Below are 25,613 nucleotides of genomic sequence, written 5' to 3'. Positions count from 1 at the left end.
TAAGAAATTAGCAGGCTCTACGGTATTTTCTGATAATTGGCTTTATTGCTGTGGGACAACTCGAGCTAGCCTCAGAACACGTAAGGAAATGGGTTATTATTACAAGCTAAAATGGATTCTCTGTTCCCCGCACTGTCACTGAATTGAAATAAGAACAAAAACAACAATAACAAAAACTTGCCACCGACCGATCAATTGGAAACAGGCTGTTTAGGAGCAGGCGTGGGAGGCGACGGCACGTGGAGCGCTAGGCCGCCACACGAGGGCCTGACCCGCCGGGGCTCCCCGCTCCCCGAGGACAGCAGCGCTGCGACTCGGAGGCGTCACTGCAGCTTCTTCCGTGAGCTGCTCCGGCCGTAATGCATCGTCTTGAGTTCCACCCACGACTGACACAATAACAGTCCTGGGATCAGAACCCACACGCTGTTGAAAAATACCAGGTAGACCCCAAAGTAGAGCCAGTCGTCGGTGTTGAGGTTGGGGCTTCCCACGAGCCAGTCTGGGACAAAGGTCATCCAGCCGCCGTACAACTCACACACGCACAGCGTCACCTGTATGAAGTGCCTGTCGGAGAAGGAAACGAGGCGTGGAGCTGCCGGCTCGGCACCACGTGGCGCCCTGAATCCTGACATCTTTTTTTTTTTTTTTTAAAGATGTTATGTATTTATTCATGGGAGACCCAGGGAGAGAGGCAGAGACACAGGCCGAGGGAGGAGCAGGCTCCTTGTGAGGAGCCCGATGCGGGACTCGATCCTGGGACCCCGGGGTCACGGCCTGAGGGGGAGGCAGATGCTCCACCGCTGGGCCCCCGGGGCATCCCCTACTCTACTTTTCATCTAACAAATAAATGTGGTTCCAATAGGAGATCCCTGGGTGGCTCAGCGGTTTAGCCCCTGCCTTTGGCCCAGGGCACGATCCTGGAGTCCCGGCATAGAGTCCTGCGTCGGGCTCCCGGCATTGAGCCTGCTTCTCCCTCCTCCTGTGTCTCTGCCCACCCCCTCTCACATGAATAAATAAATTTAAAAAAATTAAAAAAATTATTTAAAATAATGTGGTCCCAATCTACTCTAAGTGCCACGCGGGCACTGGGGCGGCGCAGGCCTGTCCTGTCTCCCGCGGGCCAGGGGAAGGGCACTTACCGGTAATACTTCTCTGTGACTATGGCATAAACGAGGACCAAGGCCAGGGACCCATCCAGGACAACAGTCAGAACTTCCAAGGATACAATGGTCGGGTCGAAATAGAGCCATCTCGCGTCGGCTTTGCCATATTCTTTCCCTATAAGTGAAGTGCATTTTGTTACTCATCTGGCAACCATTTGTTTGACACTCAGTGGAAATGACCTTTCTTCCTCCCTAAGGAGGACAGAAAAAGAACAACCGCCATCCCCTGCAGTCTTCCCAGTGTCCTGGTGGGAGGCAGGAGCAGGACATATTTGCCGTGTGACACCAGGAATAATAATGGCATCATGTGATGTGTAAAGGGACTGCGTGCCCGAAGTGCATTCACGCGTGCACCCTCTTCGCCCCCCCCTTTTCGTTATAAGCAGCAGAATTCTCATTCATTCATTCATTCATTCGCTCATTCATTCATTCATCAGAGATGCACAGAGAGAGGCAGAGACACAGGTAGAGGGAGAAGCAGGCTCCCCGCAGGGACCCCGCTGTGGGACTCGATCCCAGTACCCCGGGGTCATGGCCTGAGCCCCCCAGGCGCCCCAAGCAGCAGAATTCTAAGTGAATTCACCACAACTAGATTTTGCAAAGACGATCCTTAATAATCATGTAGGTAAACGCGTTAACAGTTCCTTGCTTCGAAGCTGCTACGTCAAGTCTGCAGGTGTCATGTAGATGTGGGAACATTTTTATTATATTTTAATATTTTTATTAAATTTTTATTGTTTGTCTTTTAAAAAGCATTTATGAACACCGGCAGAGCAACTGAGTGCTGGGGGGCAGTGGGGCGGTGCAGGGGTACTGAGGTGGCCTGGGCTGCGGGAGGGGCCCAGATGGGCACCACCTAAGCTCCCCTGGCTCAGCAGGGGGTGGGCACACCCTACGAAAGCCTTCCAGGCTCCACTATCAGGATGGGCTCTTCTAGAAAGAACGGAGTGAGGCCGCGGACACGGGCTCTCAGGAAAGGCTGGTGCGCGGCCGTCCCGTCGGCCTGGCCCAAGGATGCAGTGTGCGGGGCCCCAAGGGACGCTTTCCCTCTACACCTAAATACGCCCGCGATACCTGGGGCCCCCCGCTGCCCCCTCAGGGGGGTTGCTCCCCCGAGACGTGGGGGCCACAGGGTGCTCGAGGGGCAGCTGTCCCTGGCAGCCGCCCGGGCCCTGCACCTGCTCACCCCAGCTCCTGCTGCGCGGCCCCGGCACGACCACCGGCCCCCCGACGCCTGGAAACCATCACGGGAGTTCGGTGAACACCCACCACTCCACGCACATACAAAAGAAATAAGAAAAAGCCGTGTTTTCTTCCTCGTGCTGACAACTCGGGCTCCCAGCAGCGGTACCAGCGTGGGCACGTCTGCGGCTCGGCCTCGGGACTCACCCGCCTCGCTGCTGGAAGTCTGTCTGCACGTCGTCGTCATCTTCTTTTTTCTTTATGATTTTATTTATTTATTCACGAGAGACACAGAGAGAAAGAGAGACCCAGGCAGAGGGAGAAGCAGGCTCCCTGCGGGGACCCCAAGGCGGAACTCGATCCCGGGACCCTGGGGTCATGGCCTGAGCCGGAGGCAGACGCCCAACTGCTACCCCCCCACCCCGGGTGACCCGAAGTTCGGACTTCCTAATCAACTTTATCCAAGTCCCTCCAATCTCTACCCCTCACCTCCGGTAACCACAAATCTGATCTCTTTTTCTAGTACTTTTGAGTTTTTTGGTTTTGTTCTTTCATTAAGCTTCCACATACAAGCGAGGTCATACAGTAGTTGCCCTTCTCCGCCTGGCCCGTTCCACTCAGCCTATGCCCTCAGGGTCCGACCACGTCGTCACAACGGTGGAATTTCTTGCTTTTTTACAGTTAATAGTATTCCACTGCGCGCGCACACCGTCCTGAGTCCTTTATCCACGCATCTGTCGATGGACGCTTGGACCATTTCCGTGCCTCGGCCACTGTGAGTGGTGCTGTCACAGACAGGGCAGTGCAGACACCTGACCAAGGTCCTTATCCTTCCCCCTCTACACCATATCCCATCATCCCGGCCGGCTGCAGCAAGAATCCTGTTGAGTCGGTCTATTCAGAATCTGCATCCTTGATGTTTCGTCTTAGTGACTTTGCATCCACTGATCCCACCTGCTTCTTGGCTGTAGAGCCCCGCCTGTCCTTGTATTTGGAGCCGAGCCCGAGCTCTCTTCCCTACTGCACGACTCCACTGTCGGGGTACTTCCTGAATAGGATCTTCTCTGCCATCATGAATAAGTCCTTCTTTCACAGGATCCACGTAATGTTCATGGCCCGGCTCTGCATCCTGGTGACTCAAAGGACAGCCCACAGATCAACATCTGGGGGGCTTCACCCTACACCCTCTGAATCAGAATCTGTATTTGTCCAAGGAAGTCTGGTGCCCTTTAAAGTCCAAGAAGGGACTGGGTCTTCATTTTCTCAAGAATAAAGGACACCACCATTAAATGAGTCCTTACTTTTTTTTTTTAAGGCCGAAAATGTAAAGTGTAGATGCCTGATAAAGGTCGGGTTAGACATTCGCATTTCATGGGCCTGAGCCGGATCTGGGCTATTCACTTTCTGTCCCACCAGGCCAGGAGCCAGGATGGAGGACAGTGACTGCGGCTGGGTCCTTCAGCCCCCGGGATCCCCCCAGCAATTCCCGAGCACCTCTACTCTGGCCTACTCATCACACACACACACACACAAACACACACACACACACACACGTGTGCAGCAACACTTCACTCCCCAGGTGGACGCTCGGGCTCCCAGAGCTACCACTGGCTCGGACCTGACAGGCATCAAGGACGACAAACGTTCCACTTTGAGAAGCACTAACACCAGTTCCCTCAATCTTCTAGAAGTTTCCTAATGCTAGTGATGAACAGCAGCCCCCACACAGATCCTGGCTGGAGGATCCGATATCAGAATTATGGGAGAAATGAGATAAACAGCGAAGAATTTCAGGTGCAAAATCTGAAAGAGGTTACCTTGCATAAGGCAATTCTATAATAGTGGCAAAGGCCCCCGTCGTGGCCCGGCTCATTTATTTGTCAGATTTGACACAGTACATGAGAGGAAGCCCATACTGACTGATGGATTGTTGACTGACTTATAGCAGAACAAAGAAGGTAGGCAAAGCTAGTCAGTATCTCCGCAGAGCGGAACGAATGGAAATTATCTAGATACACGCACGAGAGGTACACACACGTGCACGTACGTGTGGTGCATATACATGTACATATGATAAAGTGAAAGTTGGTATTGAAAGTACAGAAGAACACCAAGGTCAAATACTGCAAACTTCTCAATCTGCACTACAAACCTATTTTTTTTTTTTAATTTTTATTTATTTATGATAGTCACAGAGAGAGAGAGAGGCAGAGACATAGGCAGAGGGAGAAGCAGGCTCCATGCACCGGGAGCCCGACGTGGGATTCGATCCCGGGTCTCCAGGATCGCGCCCTGGGCCAAAGGCAGGCGCCAAACCACTGCGCCACTCAGGGATCCCTAAACCTATTTTTTAAAAAAATATTTTATTTATTCACAAGAGACACAGAGAGAGAGACGGCGACAGAGGCAGAGGGAGAAGCAGGATCCCTGCGGGGAGCCCAATGTGGGACTCGATCCTAGGACCCCAGAGTCATGCCTTGAGCCCGAGGCAGACGCTCAACCACTGAGCCACCTAGGTGTCCCCAAACCTATTTTTTAATACACACCTTTACTGAGATACAATTCACACGACTTATAATTCACCCATTTAAAGTGTACGATTCAATAGGTTTTAGGATATTCACAGACTTGAATCATTGCAACGAAATTTTATTTTATTTTATTTTATTATAATTTTTGCAACAATATTTTAGAACATTTCATTAACTCCTCCAAAGACACCCATACCCATAACCCATCCCTCATATTCCATCCCCCTCCTCCGGCACCCCCTCTAGTCCCAGGCAATCACCAGTCTATAATCTGTCTCTAGAGAGTCACCTAGTCTGGACCTTTCATACAAACGGAATCACATGATTGGTGCTACAGGTGCTCATTTAATCGACAGTCACGCGTGCCATTAATCTCCTGGGACATCCCAAATGCAAACACTTTACAGTACTTACACAAGGAAGCAATCAAGCCTTCGGAATCCGCAACGCTTCCTGCAAACGACAAGTAGACAAAAGGGCCTTCCTGGAGAGAAGAAAATGAAGAGAGGCTCTGATTTGGTGTCACAGCCCCAGGATGGCCCCATCCCCAGGAGCCCGCATCCAGGTTGGCGGCCTCTGTACACGGCACCTACGCGACCCCGTGGGGTGTGATCCCGGGGCCGGACTCCCGACCCTGCCAACAGGTATGTCCAAAGGGAATGTTTATCTAATAAATGCTGTTTTTCAATGACTGGCATTATAAAATCAGAGGTGTGTTCTAGCGGGGGGTGGGGAATAAATGGAAAATCTTGCACAAGGAAAGAGCTTAAAGGTTATTATGTTAAAAAGGCTACATTCTGGATTATTCCAGAGATTTTACACCTTTGAGAAGAACCTCACAGCAGTTCATTTCGTCTCACCTTGAAAAAAAGCCAGGGTCTCTCTTAAAAAAAGTGGCATTCACCTATCTTATGTCAGAGTTGAACTAGTTCTTTTTCCTGCAGGAGGGCAAGTTTAGGAAAATTAAAATCCTTACGGACTACATTTTAAATTTCAGGTAACGAAATATCTGCAATTACACTTAGCTTTTCCCATAACTGAAGTATTTCTTTGCTTAAATTTCAAAACTAATTAGTTAGAATCCACCAGGGTATCTAATTGTCATGTTTCTCCTCTGAATAAGTTTTGTTGCTTGTCAATACAATATCCCCCCCCCTTTTTTAAATGAATTGCTTATATGGCATTAAAATTATGCCCCTGCCCCATCCCTGCTCACTTACACTACTACTTCCCAGAGTTGACCACTTACAGTCACTGCTGTACTTAGTTCTGGGGATTATCGCCCTAACTCACAATATACTTACGCTGCTATTTCTTTAGATATTCTCAACTAACTGCCAATCCTGAAAAATTATGATTTAACTTATGTCTCCCCTCTGTTTAGTTTTTTTGATAGTGTAGGGGAGAAAAAACTTGCTTCTGCCCTCTTGGATTCTGTAGCTGGCCTAAGAATTAACTAACACGACTGACCAACAGGGGCAAAGCACACAAATTTTATTTCCTATTTTTACAGGTACACGGGAGTCCTTAAAAGGAAAACAAACCAAAGGAGCTGTTAGGCCCAAATGCTTATACACTTTTTTGTTTACACAAAGAACAGTCATAAATCATGGACATGTCACAAGACAAAAGCGCGTGGACTAGGGGACAGTAAATTGTGGGAAAGTGACTAAGAAATATATGAGGGAAACTAGTGGAAGATACGTGTTATTTTAGTAGGTTTGTTTGTATAGGACCATTTTAGCGCTGACTCCCAATCTCTGGTGATAAGAACGTTCTTCTCTTCCTGGTATAGGGAGGGTACCTTTCTCATGGGAATTTAAGGACTTGATTTTAGGTACAAAGGAGGACTCAGAGAGGCCTTCCCACATCTGCTATTTTCCAACTGCCTTCAGCTCAAAACTATCAATATGCCAAAATGGCACAGAATGGCATGCTCTGAACCCCTTTTTTCTTCTTTCTTACTTTTTTTTTTTTTTAAAGATTTACTTATTTGAGAGAGTGAGCACATGCATGGGGGGGGGCTAGAGGGAAAGAGGGAGAGGGAGGAGAGGGAGGGGATCTCAAGCAGACTCCCCACTGACTGTGGATCCTGATGTGGGGCTTGATCGCACAACCTGGATGGAGATGGTGACCTGAGCTGAAACCAAGAGTTGGTTGCTTCATCGACTGAGCCATCCAAGCACCCCTGAACCTTCTCAAATAGCTCTTTAATTCTCCCATTAGTTATCCAACTTTGTAACTTAAGTAGCAAACTTAAAATCTTGGTTTCCTCATTCATCAGTGTTGCCCAGCATCAGGACTTCCCAACACATGAGATAAGGATGCTAGCCCGCACCACGCTCTCGTCCTCTCCACCCCATTTCCAACGCTCATCTTCTGTTTACCTTGCTTATATATTCCTGAGATTGATTACAGTTCCATTCCTGTTCTGTAAACATACTTGTCTTCCTGTTTTACGTGGATTCTAAAGGCCGAAAATCAACAGCATTTACAATATGGTGATTAGGTAAATGTCATTCTCTGCAAAGGACCACAACTCCTATCTCTATAGATCCAGTATTTTGATTCCTGTGCCTTTTAAGAAGAATGTGGCAGCTGGATTATCCTTTATTACCCTCATAAATTTCTCAAAATCAGGCTATATTTTAGTTTGCTGCATTTTGGGGCCATGACTTTCTATAAAATATTTTTATGTTACAGTTTGTAATTGCCTTTTTTTTCTTATTGAGAGAAGAAATCTGACTTTCTTCCTATCTCATTAATATCTTCCAGCTGATCTCTGCTAAATGGAAGCCTTAAAGTTGGTTTGTTTTGTTTTTTCTTGACACTGTGTAAGTTACTTACTTGGTAAATGTGGCTTACCTCAGAGTATTTGTAAAAATTATATTCTTTAAGGGAGATTTTTAAAAATTACATAGGAGTTAAACAGCAATGTTTTAAAACAAGTCCTCCCCATCCACTATGTAACACTTTATTTTCACCAATTTCCTATTTTTAGCAGAGACATAGCAAGAAATCCACACCACTTCCTTGGCTTGGCCTGGCGACTTTCTAGACAAAACACACCCACTGGCCTGGCCGGCAGGAGCAATGAGGTTGGGCTGAATTTGATCCTCTGTGGATCTCAGTCCATCTAGCTGTAAGATGAAGGACCTCCTAAAATTAGACTGTGGATCTCATCCTAAAACTACACATGACTTCCACTAGCAATCTCTTCACCTGGAGCTTGGGAGCATTCCCCAGCAATCAGGTCCAGGACCTTTCCTCAGAAGCAACTCTGCAGGTAAGAGCAAGATGGGGATGCAGGGACCGATGAGTATATAACAAATTTTCTTCCTTTTATATCTGCCCGTTGAAGTTGTACCCTCCTTCCTCCAAGAAATCTTCCCAACCTCCTGGTGACAATTCCTCACTCTACCGTGTCACTAAATTTATGCTTCTGTCATCAACTGTCTGCTGCTGAAGCTGAATCTCCAGCTTCCCATTAGATCACACATCTCTGGGGTCTGGCTTGCTGTCTTATCTCTCACAATCTTCAAGAACCCAGGATGATATTTTGTGTTCAGTGTCTACTAACCTTGAATTAATGACAAGGTCACATAATGAACTACTTAGAAAGATTCCCCTAGGGGCTTTTGTATACTTCTTACTATACCCATTTCTCAGATGGAGCGGCAGTATACAGTTGACTCTTGAACAACACAGGGGTTAGGGGCACCAGCCCCTGTGTAGTAAAAAATCCACATGTAATTTTTGACTTTCCAAAAACTTAAATACCAATAGCCTATTACTGACTGGAAGCCTTACTGATAACCTAGACAGTCAATTTACATATTCTGTTATATGTATTATATCGTGTATCCTTCCAATAAAGTGAGCTAGAGAAAATTATTAAGAAAATCATAAAATACAGACTACTGTACTATATTTATTAAAAAAAAATCCATGTAGAAGTTGACCAGTGCAGTATAACCCATGACGTTCAAGGGTCAACTGTAGTAAATGTAAAGTCTAATAAATATATTCGTGCCTCCACATGCTGATCAGATGCTGCCTCCTCCAGGAAGCAAGGAAAGCTTTCCTGACTCTCTTGATGGGAAGTAGGTGCCCTCCTACATAGGACCTTGCTTACTTGTCTCCCTCTCAAAACTGTCAGTTCCTTTAGGGCAGAGTCTTTGTCTTTTATCTCTGTATCCCGAATGCCTGATAGATAGTACACGGTAATAAAGGTTTACTAAAAGGATTAGAAATAAAAAAGGAGGAGGGTAGTGGGAGACAAAAGAGTTCAACAACTACCAACACCCAAACAACCCACTTAGAGAACAGGCAAAAGAAATGAAGAGAGATTTCAGTAAGGAGGCTCTAAAGACAGCAGACAAACCCGCGGAAAGATGTTCCACATCAGTAGCAGTCGGGGAAATGCCGATTACAACCAAAATGGGTTAGAATTACACACCTATCAGAATGGGTAAAATAATAAAAAAAAAAAAATTGACCACAACACATGCCAATAAGAACGTGGATCACCCACACGTTTCATGAGATGAAGATGGTACCATTCTGGAAAACTATGGGGACCCAACCACTGTGCTCTTGGGCACTTGTCCCAGAAAAATAAAGACTTCTGTTCACACAAAAACAAGCACACAGATGTCACAGCAGCTCTGCCCGTAACAGCTTAACGCTGGATGTCCTTCAACAGGTGAACGCTGAAACGAACCACAGTCCCTTCACACTGGACCGTTCCCGAGCAATCAGGGGGAACCGACGCCTGATACACTCAACAACTTGGGTGGATCTCCAGGGAATCTGGGGAGCGAAGAAAGCCAACCCCAAAAGATGACATGCTCACTGATTCCATTTATCCGACACATTTTGAAATGATAAATTTTAGAAATGGAGGACACATTAGCAGTCGCCAGGGGTTAGTGGCTGGAGGGGACAGGAGTGGGGGGAGCAAGTGCCAGCAGATACAAAAGGAAAACTCCAGGGATCCCTGTGGGGTTGGGACTGTCTGGTATCCTGTCGTGGTGGGTACTTGAACCTACCCGGTTGCTAAAGTGGTACAGAAATTAATACACACCAGTGCAAGTGGATGTAGGGAAATCTGAGTGAGATGAGTGGATTGCATCGATGTCCTGCTTATATTGTACGATGTTATACTTAGGTTGGAAAAATGTTACCATTGGGGGAAGCTACGCAGAGTGTACATGGGGTCTCTCTGTATTCTTTGTTTTTTTCTTTTTTAAATTATTTATTCATTAGAGACACAAAGAGAGAGGCAGACTTATAGGCAGAGGGACAAGCAGGCTCCATGCAGGGAGCCCGATGTGAGACTAGATCCTGGGACTCTGGGATCACATCTGGAGCTGAAGGCAGATGCTCAACCGCTGAGCCACCTAGGAGTCCCTCTGTATTACTTCTTAAGACTACATGTGACTCAACAATTATCTCCCCCCTCAAAAAAATTCATTAAAAAAACAGGTGGAACATGAGATATGGAAGAATAACATTACTAATTGAATAACATTTTTAAATCAATGGCCAGTAATTTTCTTTTCTTTTCTTTTCTTTTCTTTTCTTTTCTTTTCTTTTCTTTTCTTTTCTTTTCTTTTCTTTTCTTTTTTCTTTTTAATTTAGAATAGGCATGGTCCTGGCCTCCGAGAGCTTATCCAGTTGGGTAACACCAACTTCCAACTCGATAAACGTTGCAAAAAGATGAGGGCCTGCGGTTGGCACAGTCGGGGAAGCTTCCAGGAGGGGGCAGCCTAGAGCTGGGCCGTGGCAGGCAGGCTGAGAGGCGGAAGGAAGGACAGGGATGGTCGCCCAGGGGTGCAGAGGGCAGGACGTTGAAGTCCTGCTGGGTCCAGACTCTGCCCCTGCCCCCCTCGGGCTCCCTCGCCAGGGCAGAGGGCCCGTATACTTGTGCCCTCAGGCTGGTTTTCATGAGCTGCTCCTCTGCCTGCAGCACCCAGGCCTGGCTGTCTTCCCCCTCTCCCCCTTCCCACCAGTAAAAAGAACATAAATTAAAAAAATACATATATTGTAGTAAAATATACACGAAATTTGCTATTTTCACCATTTTAATCGTCCACTGCAGGGGCAGTAAGCACATTCACAGTAGCGTGCGACCATCAGCACCACCTGGCTCCAGAACTAAGTCTTTACAAACTGAAACCGAACCCATTAGAAATCCAGCCCTGGTTCTCCTCCTACCCCGGCCCCCGACGCCCCACTCTGCTGTCTCTGCGCGGCCCACCCGCGGAATCGCACCCAACCTGTCGTTCCGCCCGCCGCACTCGGCTCAAGCTGCTCTGGGCCAGGCAGGTGCCAGGCCTCCGTGTCGTCTCACGGCCACGCAATACTGTAGTGTGTGCGGCCACCGCATCTTGAGTCTCGACTCATCTGCAGGTGGACGTCGGGTTGCTTCCTCCCTTTGGCCTCGGAGAACCAACTCGCTTGTGCGAGCACTTAAGGCCCCGGTTTCCATTTCTTTGGATGCTTATGTGAAAGTGGACCTGCCGGACGTATGGTAGTCCTGGACATCTCCTCTGGTGGTAGGCCTTCACTACTTCAATTACTAAAAAATACTATTAAAGGGATACGTCCTGAAAGTTAAAAAAAAAAATGAGAAGGTATCAAGGGAGAGGTCCAACTGCTTTCTCTCCTAAGCCCCAACCTCAGGCTCCTGAGACACTGTGGAGTTTCCACCCTCAAGACACGTTCATGAGGGCTCCCGGGTGGCTCAGTCGGTGGAGCGTGCGACTCTTGATTTCAGCTCAGGTCATGATCTCAGGGTCCTGGGATCGAGCCCTGTGGTGGGCTCTGCGCTCAGTGCGGAGTCTTCTTGAGATTCTCTTTCTTCTTCTCCCTCTGCCCCTGCCCCTGCTCTTTCTCTAAAATAAATCTTAAAACAAAAACAAAAACAAAAAGCACAACACTTTTCACATATATGTTAATAGGGAGCCATAAATATTTAAAATACTTTCTTTCTGCTATTAATTTTTCAAATATAAACCCAGAGAGTGATGAGGAAAATTTTACCACATTTCTTGATTTAAAAAATTTTCAACTTCTGGGGATTGGGAATTTTGGTTTAAAAAACATTCAGAAGAAAAACAGTAAAAAACACACAGAAGTTCCTATTAGATGCCCTGGTGACTGACTGATTGGACTGTGGCTAACTGAGCTGCTAACAAAATCAACTTAAAAGCTAAAGAGTATCACGGCAATAAAAATAACAACAGCAGCTTTGCTTTTTTCATCTAAGGTGTTGCAGGCCTGTAGTTTTAGCAACTGTATTTTTTTGTTGTTGTTTTTGTTTTTTTAGCAACTGTAGTTTGGAGGCTTTAAAACAACTACAAGCCAAAATTCATATCAAACAAAACAAAACAAGGGCAGCCTGGGTGGCTCAGTGGTTTAGCGCCGCCTTAGGCCCAGGCCCTGACCCCGGGGTCCTGGGATTGAGTCCTGTGTTGGGCTCCCTGCATGGGGCCTGCTTCTCCCTCTGCCTGTGTCTCTGCCTCTCTCTCTCTCTCTCTCTCTCTCTCTGTCTCTCATGAATAAATAAATAAAATCTTTAAGAAATAAAACAAAATGTTGGGCTCTGGAAGCTACTGCTCTGTGTCATTCCAGGACCACTTTAGAGGAAATGCTCCATTTACACATTTCAACTTTTTTTTTTTAAGATTTTATTTATTTATTCATGAGAGACACAGAGAGAGGCAGAGACACAGGCAGAAGGAGAAGCAGGCTGCATGCAAGGAGCCCGATGTGGGACTCGATCCCAGGACCCCAGGTTCAGGCCCTGGGTGGAAGGGAGGTGCCAAAACGCTGAGACACCCAGGGATCCCCCACTCATTTCAACTCTTAAAGGAAAACTTAGTGGGGGAAAATTAAAAAAAAAAAAAAAAAGGTCTTTATAGAAATAAAGAAGAGGGCAGCCCGGGTGGCTTGGCAGTTTAGCGCCTGCCTTTGGCCCAGGGCATGATCCCAGGGTCCCGGGATCGAGTCCCACGGCGGGCTCCCTGCAGGGAGCCTGCTTCTCCCTCTGCCTGTGTCTCTCTCATGAATAAGTAAATAAAATTTTTAAAAAAAGAAATAAAAAAGAAAAAAGAACTCCGGTTCTTCGTGGTAGCTCAGCTGGTGGCCGAGGCGGGCCTGCGGGGTGCGCCGAGGGGAGGCCCCGAGACATCCTTGCGCCGGCCCCTGCGTGGGTCCTGCCAAAATGCATTAGCATATTCGGTTTTCAGCCTCGCAAAAACCCCCGCCTGGTGGGGCCTGGTGGGGCCTGGTGGGGCCTGTGCTCGCAGGTCCGCCCCTCCGCGAGGGCAGCCTCTGCCGGGCGCCGCTGGCATCCTGGGCGCGGGGCGGGGCGGGCAGGTGCACCGGCTGCTGCGGGCGAGGGCGGGGGTCGCGACAGTGGCGGGGACGGCGTCCGCAGGTGTCCCCGCAGCCCGCCCCCGCATGACGTCACGCCCAGGCTGACGTCACACCCAGGCCTGGGGCGCAAACCTGCGCCCTGGGTCGTTCCGGGGCCGCCTGTTGGAGAAGGAGGCTCCTCCAATCTTCACGAGGTCGCCGTGGAGAGAAGCCCCCTCCGCGCCGTGCAGGTAAGCGCCCTGGTGTGGACGCGCCCGGATGCCCGTGTGGACGCGCCCCCCCCACCCCAGGCGCCCCGGGGAAGCGCTGGGGTCACGCCGGGCGGCGGCCTGGGGAGGTGCGGGCCACCTGGAGGGCACCGCCGGACACCTGCGCGGAGGCCTCACCTGCCAGGACGGCGGCCGGACCCCGGGGGGGAGGGGGTGACCCTGGGGGGGCTGGAGGGGCTGGCCCCGGGGGAACGGCTTGGGGGACTGATCCCTGGGGGTGGCTTGGGGACTGATGCGGGGGCTGACCCCGGGGGGAAAGCTCGGGGGACTGATCCCTGGGGGTGGCTTGGGGGCTGACCCCGGGGGGACGGCTTGGGGGGGGCTGATTCTGGGGGGGCGGCTCCGTAGCCTGATCCTGGGGGGACTGACCTGATGTGGGGTGCTGATCCTGGGGGATGGGGGCTGATTCTGGGGGGAGGCTGGGATGGCTCGGGTGCCTGATGGGGGGCGGCTTTTTAGCTCTGTAGCCTGATCCTGGGGGGGCCTGATGTGGGGTGCTGATCCTGGGGGACCGCACTGGGCCTGACCCGGGGGGCTGGCTTCCTGACCCCTGAGAAGTAAATGCCGGTTGTCCCTCTGCCACGGCCCAAACATCTGAAGACAGTAAGGACAGGGAGACAAAGCCTCCTGCCCCCGCCCCGCCCAGAACTCTGAGGTGCCCCGGAGCCAGCATTCCAGAGCGTGTGGTTAGACCCCAAAGGCCCGCTGCCCCGGCCCCCCCCGGCCCCCCCGGCCCAGGCTGCAGGGCCCTCTGGAAGGGCCTCCGGGGATCCGCACCCCACATAAGACACAACAAGTGGCACGTGTGAGGCTGGGTGACAAGGACAGAAAAGCACCAGGACACCATGTCCTGCAGAGGAACGGCGGTGGTGTAGACCGGGCATTGGCTTCCCCTCAGGCTGCATGGGGGCAGGACTGGGACCGACGGGCAGACACGACAAGGGGCCCACTTGTGCGCACCCCGGAAGGTGGTCTGGGCGGGAAGTTTTCAAGCTGAGGCTGGAGACCCCGTGTCTGTCCAGGTTCTTAGTAAACTTCCTCTTTCAAGGCGGGGAGGCCCGACTCCCCGGCCCAGAGCCCGGCCCCACCCGGAGGCGGCCCTCCCAGCTTCCACACCCCCCTGGGCCTCCCGGGGTGGCGGCGGTGACACTGCGGCTTTGGCACCAGGTGGCCGGCCCAGGGGGCGAGGAGGGCCGGGGAGGCCGCAGTCCGGGGGGGGGGGGGGTCCTGTGGCCTGGGAAGCAGCGCTCCCAGCAGGGAGATGGGGGAGGTCGGGGGACAGGGTGGGCAGGGGGATAGGGGGATGGGGGGTGGGCAGGGTGGGGGGACAGAGGGGGCCAGGCAGGGGACGGGGCGGCCAGGCCACTCCCGACGGAAGCTGGGCGCGGAGCCTGGGGCTCTGCTGACGCGGCTGTGACTCCACGGATGTGGAGTGTGACTCCGAGCCCAGTCTCTTGGCTCTGCCCTTCCTCGTGTCGTGCGCACATCCTCGTGGTGGTGTTATCCGGGAGCTTTGCGGGGTGTTGTCCCGGGGGCAGCGGGCACAGGGTACAGGGGGCCTCCGTGTCCTCCCCCGGGGAGGAAGTGACAGGAATCTCAAAATCACAAGCTTCCTTTAAAAACTGGGCCATCCCCATGGAACATACCCGGCGGGCAGACGGACAGACACACGGACCGACGTCCACTATCACAGACATGGTGGAAGTGGCAACCGAAGGTTCGGTAGGGGCGCCTGGGGGGCTTGGTGGGCGCGCGGCCGCCTTGGGCTCAGGCCCTGGCCTGGGGTCCCGGGATCGAGCCCCCCACGGGCTCCCTGCTCGGCGGGGCCTGCGTCTCCCTCTCCCCCCACTGCTCCCTGCTTGCGCTCTCGCTGTCTCTCTAATAAATAAAAATATTCCAAAAATAATCTTAAAAATCTTTTAAAAAGGTTTCCTTTGTACATACTTGTTAGAACGACTAAAGCACGACAAGGGGAACGGTCCTAAGGGTGACAGCCCGAACGTGGCCGCTCCGACATCCGTGCTGACGCCCCACCCCAGGTGGTGGCACCCAGAGGCCACTGTGGGGTCCCCGGGGGGAGCCCCGGGATGGGACTCTGTTCTCAGGAGAAGAGAGAGCAGGGCTGCTGTCAGCCCGTGAGGACGCGCAGGCAGGCTCCGGGGGGCCAAGGGGGTCTCCCCGCACTGCCAAGCCTCCCACGCGTGACGAGGAAGCAGCCGCCACTGGTGCCACCCATTCCTCATAGTGTCGCCCCAACAGCCAGAGCCGCTGAGGACTGCGCTGCCCCACCGTCGGCGACGCCGGCGGGACTGGAGCCAGCACAGCCACCTCGGGAACGCTTGGCAGTTGCCCCCATCAGAAGAGTCCCCCCCCCCCCCCGGGAATGGAAACACGCTCACACGGGCGCTGGGGGCACGTCTCTCAACACGGATTTTAAGGACAGTCCCAAACCAGGAGCAGCCCGACGTCCACGAGCCGGTAATCGGATGCGTGAGTCGGGATGCGCCTGGGCCCGACGCCGGGCACTGGCCGAGCCACACAGGACCACGGCCCCGGCCCCGCCGTCGGACACGCCACCCGCGGGAGGCGGCGGTGAGCGGAGCAGGCCCCCGGCCGGAGCCCATGGCTGGGGGCGTCGGGGGCTCGGCCGGGGGTGGGGGGCGTTCTGCGGCCCAGGCCGTGAGCCTGGCCCCGGGATCGAGTCCCGCCTCGGGCCTCTCCCGCCCGGGTCTCTGCCCCTCTCTCTGGGCATCTCAGGAATAAATAAATACAATCTTGAAAAATAAAACAACCAGGGATGGAAATGTCCGAGGCTGTGATTGTGTTGGCGGCCATACGGGGGATGTCATCGAGCGGAAGTCATGACTCCGGGAAGCCGAAACACGCAAAAAGGGAATTGGGAAAGCAGCTGCTGCTCCACGGACACAGACCGACCCTCACAGTTTCTACTCTTCAGCAGCAACCGTGGAGGTGCAAGGGAAGCGCATGGGAAAAGTATCTCACGGTGGCCACAGAAACATGCGGACACTCAGAAGTCACTTTCCAGGGCAGCCCGGGTGGCTCAGCGGTTTAGCGCCGCCCTCAGCCCAGGGCGTGATCCTGGGGGTAAATGTCATAGGTCTTGCACCGATCACGGGGCATCTACAATTTAAAGCAATTTTGTTCTAAACCACGGGTGACCCAGGGAGGCCTTCTGACCCCCTCGACGCTGAGCTCCTTGCGGCGCGACAGGCAGACAGGTGCTTGATAAGGACCAGGAGCTGGGATGAGAGGATCCTTCTCCCCGCCGCTGGGTGCCCACAGCTTCTCCAGGCGGCTCCTACCCAGGCACGCAGCACCCCAGCCGGCACCCGGGATGGAGGGAGACAAGACCATCACACACGGTGTTTAGTGTCACAAAGGACAGAGCAAAAGCCAAGCGAAGCCACGGCATTTCCCCGGGCGTGTCCACTTCGGAGGAGGCGGATTTCGGCAGCGCCAACCTCTCCTGAGCTACTCGTATACCTGCTCTGCTATTCCCGGTCAATCACAGCAAAGACATTTGGTTAAATGGCAAAACGTACTTAAGAATTTTTAGATATCAGTCACACAAAAACATGAAAGTGTGTGAGAGTGCAGACGAGGGGGCCGGCGAGGCCGACGCGGGGCGTCCTGCTGCTGTGATGTCCAGGTGCCAGCCTCCCGGCCAGGCCAAGGCAGGGCCACCGTGCTGTCTGTCGGAAAGCAACACGACCCAACCCCCCCTTTTTTTAGGAGAAACGAAGCTTCTCCCCGCACCTTCTGCAAAAGCAACTTCCCCTCCGAGTCCCACCAAGAGTGACACTGGTGGCTGTTGCTCTCAGCTCCGAGGGGACGAAGGACACGTGTTTTGTCTGGATGAACACGGCAGCCGGCACCCGGCACCCAGCACCCCAGCCGGCACCCAGCCATCTGTGGAGATGAGGAACCACGGGTCAGGATTCTGTCCCGAGGCCTGGCTGCACAGACAGCCGCCCCTGCTGCGCGGCTCGTCCAGGACGCTAGAGAACTAAGGGAACTTCGGCCTGCGGCAGCACAGGCCCCACACCCCCACATCCTCAAAACGGCCGCTGGGTCGCTATGGGTGCTATTCCTCGGACTCGCAATTTGGCACCATTTCTACGCGTGTATCGGGGTTCTCCCGAGAGGCAGACCCAGGGGGACGGGGATACACGCAGACAGACACACTGGCACAGACGGTGCATCATCAGGAGCCGGTCCACGGGCTCATGAAGGCTGGGACCCTGTGACCTCCGGGGTGACTGGAAGGCTGACGGTGTGGGTTTAGCCCAAAGGCTGCAGGCCTGAGACCCAGGAAAAGCCACCGTTTCGGTTTGAGGCGTTAGGAGGAAAAGGCCCATGTACCCACCGGTCTGAGGGCAGCAGGCATCCTAGCTTACTCTGAACAATGGTCAGCCTTTTTGTCCCACCCAGGCCTTCAACTGATTAGATGAGGCCCACCCACAGGGGCGTGATCTATTTTACTCAGTCCACAAGTTTATTTATTATTTATATATATATTTTTATTGAAGTTTGATTTGCCAACAGATAACACCCAAACTCAGTCTATAAGTTTAAATTTTATGTTATGTTATGTTAAAGGAGGCTCCATGCTCTACATGGGGCTTGAACTCAATGCCCTGAAATGAAGAGTCATGTGCTCTACCAGCCAGAGGAGCCTGCCAGGCTCCCCCTCGATGCCCACCGTATCCAAAACAGCTTCACAGAACGCTCAGACCAGCATGCGGGCAAACAGAACCGGGCGTCCCACGGCTCGGTCCAGTTGGCACCGAAAGTGAGCCGTCGCAGAGCTTTACCACAAATACAGACCGAAGCCCACGGCGACCCGCCAGGCCTGCCCACCGGCCTGGGGGCCACCCACGCATTTGCCAGGGCGGAGCTGTGCCTTACAGCAAACCCCACGGAGATGACAAGGCCAGAAAAGGGAGGGAGGACAGGAGACAGCCACAGACTGTGAGCTAAAAGGCAACCTGAGACCTAATGAGACAGGAGGAGGATGGGGAGGAGGGGGAGGAGGAGGGGGAGGATATTCCTAGAATCCCAAGAGTCAAGGCTCGAGTCATTGACGCAGGAGGTAGGAACAGATGGTGATGCTCAGTGGGGAAGGGTGATGCCCGAAACACACGAGTTAATAGGGACTAGAGCCGTCCCCGGGACTCAGGACTTCTTAAAGAAAGACCCATGGGCGGGAGGGTAGGATGATGCATGGGGGACAGCTGAAGTCCACGTCTCACATGACAACTGTGCTTCACCCTGAAGGGCAGGCCTAAGTCACGCTCTCGGTGAGGAAAGTGTGGGGGGAACAGTCAGGGGGGTTTGATTGGAGGACAAGGGGTAGACTGAGGCACACTCAGCCCCGCTGTGGGTGAGTGCACACAGGCAGGCGCAGGCCCGTGACCCGGCCTCACTCCCGGAGGCTCCCAGGCCTTCCCACGTCACGCGGAACCCGAAGCCTCGAGGGCCCCTTCAGCTCTCCGGGGGGCTTTCTTTTCCAATCTGACTTTATGCCACATTGCCGGGTATTCTTGCCGTCAACTCCCAACCAAAGACAATGCGGGCGTGCGTTTTCTGTGCAGGCTTTAATCTTCCTTCAAGTGCCCTCCTCGCCAGTCTCTAAGACGGGTGGGCAAGGATGCTCGTTGAGGCGTTGCACGTAAGCAGCAAAATATAAACGTATCTATTCGTGTGGGGTGCTAAATCATCCTATTTCACCATCAACTGTAAGATACATCCCAATTTCACAGACATAAAGTATCAACAAACTACCCCACAGTGGTTTTATGTCACTGACAGTTCTAGTAAGTGGGGAAAAATGTGCATTTTAGAATTAAAAAACTAAGGTATGGTGCATTCATACAGTGGACTCTTCTGTAGCTGGGACACGTACATTGGGGCTGTGGGAGATAAATTAGGGCTTTTCCTGCAGAACAGCAGGTGGGATGCAATGACTTCATGCATTGAGTTACACCGGAAGGGTCACAAATGGAGACGTTACCAGGTAAATATTTACCAGGTAAATATTACCCGGAACAGTAATATTACTGTTAGTAGTGATACTAGTTACTAGTCTACTAGATACTGTTACTGTGATAGTAATATTACTATCTCCACGGAAGCGCTGTTACCCGGAACAGTCTGCGCTTGAAAAGCAGACTTCATTTTATTGAACTAGGTGGTGGGCATCTGGGTATTTGTTTTAGCGTCATTATGCATCTTTGCACATCTAAAGTACGTTATCCTGCATCTTCTTTATGAGGGCCTGGCCACCTGTTTTACTGCCGCTGTTCTTTGGGAGACCTTGTGTCCAATGACAGCTTAAAAAAGTCAATTCTATAAATAAAGGAATTGAGGGGCCCATTGACTGTGTATTTCCACATGCAGTAAACTTTCAGGAAAGAAAGAATTTCACATTCCAGCAACGTCTGTATGTGCATATATCCAACTGATAGACATTCAGGGAACTAAATGAGCATCAAATGTCTTCTTCTTCAGTCCTACAGACCCGCTGCACATCAGCCACACGTCTGCCTCCATCTAAGCGAGGTCAAATGTGCAAAAAAGCTATTTTGGCATAATTTTTTATTTTTTTTTATTTTTTTATTTTTTTAAATTTTTATTTATTTATTCATGATAGTCACAGAGAGAGAGAGAGAGGCAGAGACACAGGCAGAGGGAGAAGCAGGCTCCATGCACGGGGAGCCCGATGTGGGATTCGATCCCGGGTCTCCAGGATCACGCCCTGGGCCAAAGGCAGGCGCCAAACCGCTGCGCCACCCAGGGATCCCTGGCATAATTTTTTAAAAACAAAAAAAACCTTTAAAAAAAAACGTGTGTGTGTGTGTGTGTGTGTGTGTGTGTGTGTGTGGAGGAGAGGGGGAACGTCAACAGAATTCCTTTAAATATTAACCTCCTGGTTATTCATAAAGTGGGCTGCATTTTTAGGGACGCGCCTCCCATAGCCTGGCCTGGTACAGAGGGCGAACTTCGGAGCCAGACTTGGCGCGGGGCGCCTCCTCCTCCTCCCTCCCCTCTCTCCCTCCCTCCCTCCCCCTTCTACCCTCCCAATCCCCTTCCCTTCCCTCCCCTCTCTCCCTCCCTCCCCCCTCCCCCTCCCAATCCCTCTCCCCTCCCTCTCCGCCCTCCCCCTCCCTCCCCCTCCCTCCCTGCTCCCTCCAAAGCTCCCCGGCTCTCGGCCCCCGGTGAGGACGGATCCGGGAGGCCGAGGCACGTGGCCGTAGGGCAGCAGCATCCGTGGGGTCCGGGTCGGGTCTCCCTGGCGGCGCGCGGGGGATGCTCGGTCTCCCCCGCCCCGGGGAGGTCCTCCGGGTCTCCGCGGAGGCCCGGCCCGCTGCAGGGCGCGGCGGCCGCGGGGGGGGTCCCGGGGGCGGCGGCGCCCCACTTACCAGGGCCAAGTGCACCAGGGCGTCGTAGCAGAGCCAGGCGAGCACCGCGCGGTCCGCCGCGCCCCGACCGCGGCCCAGGCGCAGGCCCAGCGCGCAGCCCGCCAGCAGCAGCGAGGCGCACAGCAGCAGCGGGCCGCCCGCGCCCATGCTGCCCGGCCCGCAGGCGCCGACCCCGGGCGGGAGGAGGGGAGGGGAGGAGCGGGGCGGGGCGCGCGGACTCGGCGAGGGGGCGGAGAGCGGGGAGCGGGAGGGGCGAGGGGGCGGGGCGGGGGGCGGGAGCGGGAAGAGCGGGCGGGGCGAGGGGCGGGGCGGGGCGGGGCGTCCGGGGAGGGGCGGGGCTCCCCCCGCGCCTCGCCTCTGCCCTCCGAGGGGCGGGGCTTGGGTCGCGCAGGCCCGGACCGCGGGGCCGCAGCCGGTGCCAGGCCGAGCCGCTGGGACACGAGGCCACACCTTCGGACAAGATTCCCGAGCTCCAGCGACGGGCGCAGCGGGCCGGGGAGACTCCGCCGCGGGGCCGGTCCTCCCTGTGCCTGGAGCGTCGCAGGACGGCCGAGGGCCCGGGCCGTTTGCGGCCACCAGCTCGCTTGTTCCGCCCCCGTGGCTTACGCTCGCCCTTTCTTTAAAAACAGACTTTATTCATTTACCCCTGAGAGCCCCAGAGAGAGGCGGAGACCCAGGCAGAGGGAGAAGCAGGCTCCGCGCGGGGACTCGATCCCGGGACCCGGGGTCACGGACTGGGCCGCAGGCAGCCCCCCCGCCCGCGCCCCTCCGACTCTGTTCCCCCGTGGAAGCAGCAGCCGTCGAGGGGGAGGCAACAGGCGGTGCTGCTTCGACGCTGGAGCCTGAAGGTGACCTTTCCAGGCCCCGACAGCCCTGGGAGTCCCCGCCTCTGGGCTCCCGCGGCCTGGGACGCCAGGACCCAGGCGGCCCTGCTCGCTCACCTGCACGCTCACCTGCTCGCTCACCTGGCCCGGCGTCCTGACCGGTCCTCGCTTCCCCTGCGCGTTTGCTAGCGCCTTGTCTGCTAACCTCCCTCCCTCTGCCCTCCTTGGGCGCCTGTTACTTAGAGACCCAGGAGAAAGGAGTCTGAGTTCTAGGGGACGGTAGCCCCGACGGAGCGAGCCTGTGTGTTCACTGCTGGAGAGCCAGATAAAATACCGGCTGCCCACATACACTTGGGTTTGATCTTTTTAAAAAAAGGAATTTTTAAATACTTGCACTGAAGTATCACTAGGATCCTAGGCTAAAAGACTATTTGCTGTTTTAGACGGTGGTATATGCACGCAGTGGAATATTACGTAGCCGCGAAAAGGAAAGATACCCTGTCACAGGCTGTGGGGGAACCTTGAGGACAAGATGCCGGCATAAGTGAGTCACAAAAAAAGAGAACGAGCTGTAGGATTGGGTTTATATGCGGTATCTGAAGTAGCCGTATCCCTAGAGACAGAACGCAGACAGGACGATGCCCACCGCTCCGGATGGGGTGAGAAGAGTTGATAGCTGTGGAGTTTAGGGACGCCTGGGGTGGGGGTGGGGCGCTCAGGGGTGGAGCGTCTTCCCCCGGCTTAGGGCGTGACCCGGGGGTTTTGGGATCAAGTCCCCATGGGGCTCCCTGCATGGAGCCTGCTTCTCCCTCTGCCTGTGTCTCTGCCTCTCTCTGTGTCTTTCATGAATAAATAAATAAAATATTTAAAAAAAATAGCTGTGGAGTTTCATTTTGCGAGATGAAAGAGTCACGGGGTAGGACTGCACAACTGTGGATGCACTTTGCACTTCTCAGCTACACGCTTAAGAATGGTCACGACGGTAGGTGTTGTTATGTGTATTTTACCACAGTTTAAAAATACGATTTCAAATTCCGAGCACAATTTCAGTGGGTTACTCCGTATGTAATGTTTTTTTTTTCTTTCTTTCTTTTTTTTTTTTTTCGTATGTAATGTTTTATATAGCATTTAGCACCAGGGAAATTATGTTATTTATTACACATTTATTGCTGGTCTCTTGCAGCGAGAGCATGAGTGCCCGTGGCAAGCCCGGGTATGGCTGCTTGGCCGCTGTATCCTGGCACCTGCTGGGGTCTGGCCCACACCAGCTGCTCAGTTAAGTGTGTGCCGCTTGAAGAAGCGGGTATGACCCCCGCTGCCACCTGGGCTTTGGAGTGTCTCCTGTAACTTAGGAAGGGGCAATCGCTCTTCTCATGCATGGTTGATCAATATCTCTCTCAATAAAAACCGGATTAGGGGCACCGGGTGGCCCCGCGGTGGAGCATCAGCCTCTGGCTCAGGGCGTGACCCCGGGGTCCCGGGATCGAGTCCTACATCCTGCTTCTCCCTCTGCCTGCGTCTCTGCCTCTCTCTCTGGGTCTCATGAATAAATACAGGACATCTTAAAAAACAACAACAGCAACAAAAACCTGACTAGAGTCGAGGTCTCCACAGTGCGTCCCTGTCCTCAGTCCTTCCCAGCCTGGATTGCAGCCCGGTCCCAGTGCTACCGCCCTCACGGAGGGGGGGACCGCCGACCCCCGTATCACTAACCCGAGGGCACCTCCGGTCCTTCCTGGACTTGGCAGCAGCGGCCCGGCCACCGGGATTCCTTCGTGTCCGTGGCCTGAGGAGTCACATGGCCTTCGTGCTGCGCCCTCGCCTCTGCGGGCTCAGCCTGCGGCCCGCAGCCCCGTCCGAGGCCCGTGCTCCCTGCAGGTGCGGCCCAGGCCTGTCCCCCGCCTCCCTCGGGCCCCCAGGGTTGCCCTCCTGCACGGTCCTTCAGGAGCATCCGCACAACCCGGCGGGACCGCCAGCTCCCGCCCTTCCCCAGCTGGGTCACCTCGGGCCATCACCCTGGACCCTTGCGTCCCCGACTCCAGGTCCTCAGCCACCAGGCATCTCCCGACCGCACAGCGGCTGCGGGGCCCAAGCCGTTCACCCCGGTCACCGCTCGGCGTCGGGAGCCGAGGGCCTTGCCGGCCTGGGCTGGCCAGCGGGGGGCGGTGGGCACAAGCGCCTTCCCCCGCCGGGGCCCTGTGCAAGGGGACCGGGTGCCCACAGCGACCTTCCTGCCCGGCCCCGTGCAGTCCTCAGCCCAGGGCCCCGGGGGGCCTGCTCCCCACCATCATTCTCACTCCCTTGAACTCCCCACGTGCTCCCCACCTAGGACCCGGGAAGGATACATATGCACAGTCTGACCTTATTATGACGAAAGCCGGCTGAAACCAGTAACCCGGCTTTTAAAAATTCCTCTACTTCAGTTTGACAGTGTAAGTGCCTAACTAGTGAGTCAGAGGGAGCCGAGGACAGGGCGCCGGGGCGGCTACTTGATCCCGAGTCCAACCGTGAGGAGGCTGGTAGGACTGGAAGACGTTGCCTCCACCTTAAGAGAACGAAGTGTCCGGGGAAATGGAATGTTCCTTTTCCGTTGTACCCAGAAGCTCGTCGCGCCACGTGGTCTTCCGGGGCCTTTGGGATGCTTGGAGGGACAGGAGCCCATCCCAGGCCCGGCTGCATCCACACTGGGCGGGAACGCGTGGGGTGGCCGGGCCGGGCACCGCAACCCACAGGAGCAGCCCGCCTCTCCTGCTAACGAGGAATCCCGAAGGGCTTGTTTTATAGAGATGTCGCTCAAGAGCAGTGCTTTTTTCTTTTTTTTTTAAAGATTTTTATTTATTCATGAGAGACACAGAGAGAAGCAGGCTCTCCACGGGGAGCCCGATGCGGGACTCTCTCCGGGTGTTCGGGATCAGGCCCTGGGCTGCGGGCGGAGCCCCCGCGCCTTGCCCCACAGTGAGAAGGGAGCTGGGCGCCGCTGACGCTGTCCCGCAAGGTGGACAGGCTCCCCGCGAGAGCATTCCTCAGCTTCCCAAGCTCTGACTCCCGCTCCTGCGGGAGCCGCTCTGGAGACACGGCCAGCCTTGGAAGCCTGCTCCGGTGTGTACAAGTCACACGAAGCACGCCCTTTGCGGTGTTGCCACGGGGCCTGGATGGCCGTGCAGCTGCTCATCTGTCCGCGGCCCACGCGGGACTCGCCGGAGGCCACGGTGGGGAGAGGAGCCTCACAGGGAGGGACGGCGCTCTTGTTGGCGTGGGGCCGCCGTGGCGCAGGAGGCCCTGCGGGGGGACAGCCTTTCAGGCGGGACTCCCCGCCGTTCTGCTGCTTTTGATCATTTTTAATAAACCCGTGAGCGTCGCGGCGGGCCAGTCTCAGATGCTTCAAAGGCGCGCCCTCCAGCCCGCTGGGCCGTCTGCTCCAACCGCAGCTTTCCCAGGGAGCTTCAGTGTCTCAACTACGAGGGCTGAGAAACACTGCTACAGGGCAGTGTGGTGAAAATCGGGGGCAATTAGCACGTTTGCTTATTTCGCACACCTTTTCTTAGCCACAGCATACGTTCGAGAAGGTTGGTAGATCCTCCATATTCCCGTCTCTTTCCCAAGTCCTCGGCAGCGGGTGGGCCCTAGACACCAGGGGCTCCCGGGAGCGCGGGCTCCGAGTTCTCCGAAAGTGGAGAATGGAGAAAAAGCATATTTTTGTCTCCTCTTTTTATCTGACGCATCCGAGCCAAGTCTGCGACTGTTTACACAACACAGAGGCACGACTGAGGCTGTCACTGGAGCCGAGAAGTTGTCTATGGACATTCCTCTGGGCCGG

At 54.1% G+C, this 25,613-nt stretch overlaps 1 protein-coding gene across 1 annotated transcript; it reads right to left on the bottom strand.

Annotated features, from left to right (window-relative positions):
* Positions 1 to 23: 23 nt before the first annotated feature.
* Positions 24 to 21,134, bottom strand: EBPL (EBP like). Its single transcript, XM_025478383.3, has 4 exons — positions 20,973 to 21,134; positions 5,291 to 5,360; positions 1,140 to 1,278; positions 24 to 564 (listed from the first exon to the last, which is right to left on the bottom strand). Exons 1-4 carry the CDS (start codon positions 21,117 to 21,119, stop codon positions 324 to 326), a joined length of 597 nt encoding a protein of 198 aa, XP_025334168.1. The 5' UTR covers positions 21,120 to 21,134; the 3' UTR covers positions 24 to 323.
* Between the last annotated feature and the right edge of the window lie 4,479 nt (positions 21,135 to 25,613).

This window comes from Canis lupus, chromosome 22 (assembly GCF_003254725.2).
Source record: "Canis lupus dingo isolate Sandy chromosome 22, ASM325472v2, whole genome shotgun sequence".
Taxonomy (NCBI): domain Eukaryota; kingdom Metazoa; phylum Chordata; class Mammalia; order Carnivora; family Canidae; genus Canis; species Canis lupus.
This window is presented reverse-complemented; position numbering and strand designations above follow the sequence as displayed.

Bases quoted from the DNA above. Each gene is read 5' to 3' on its own strand.
- EBPL (XM_025478383.3), bottom strand. From the start codon at position 21,119: ATGGGCGCGGGCGGCCCGCTGCTGCTGTGCGCCTCGCTGCTGCTGGCG. The intron at 1,279-5,290 runs GTAAGTACTGTA...CTTCACTTATAG, and splicing joins AGGCTTGATTGCTTCCTTGT to GGAAAGAATATGGCAAAGCC. The intron at 565-1,139 runs GTAAGTGCCCTT...CTTCTCCGACAG, and splicing joins GTCACAGAGAAGTATTACCG to GCACTTCATACAGGTGACGC.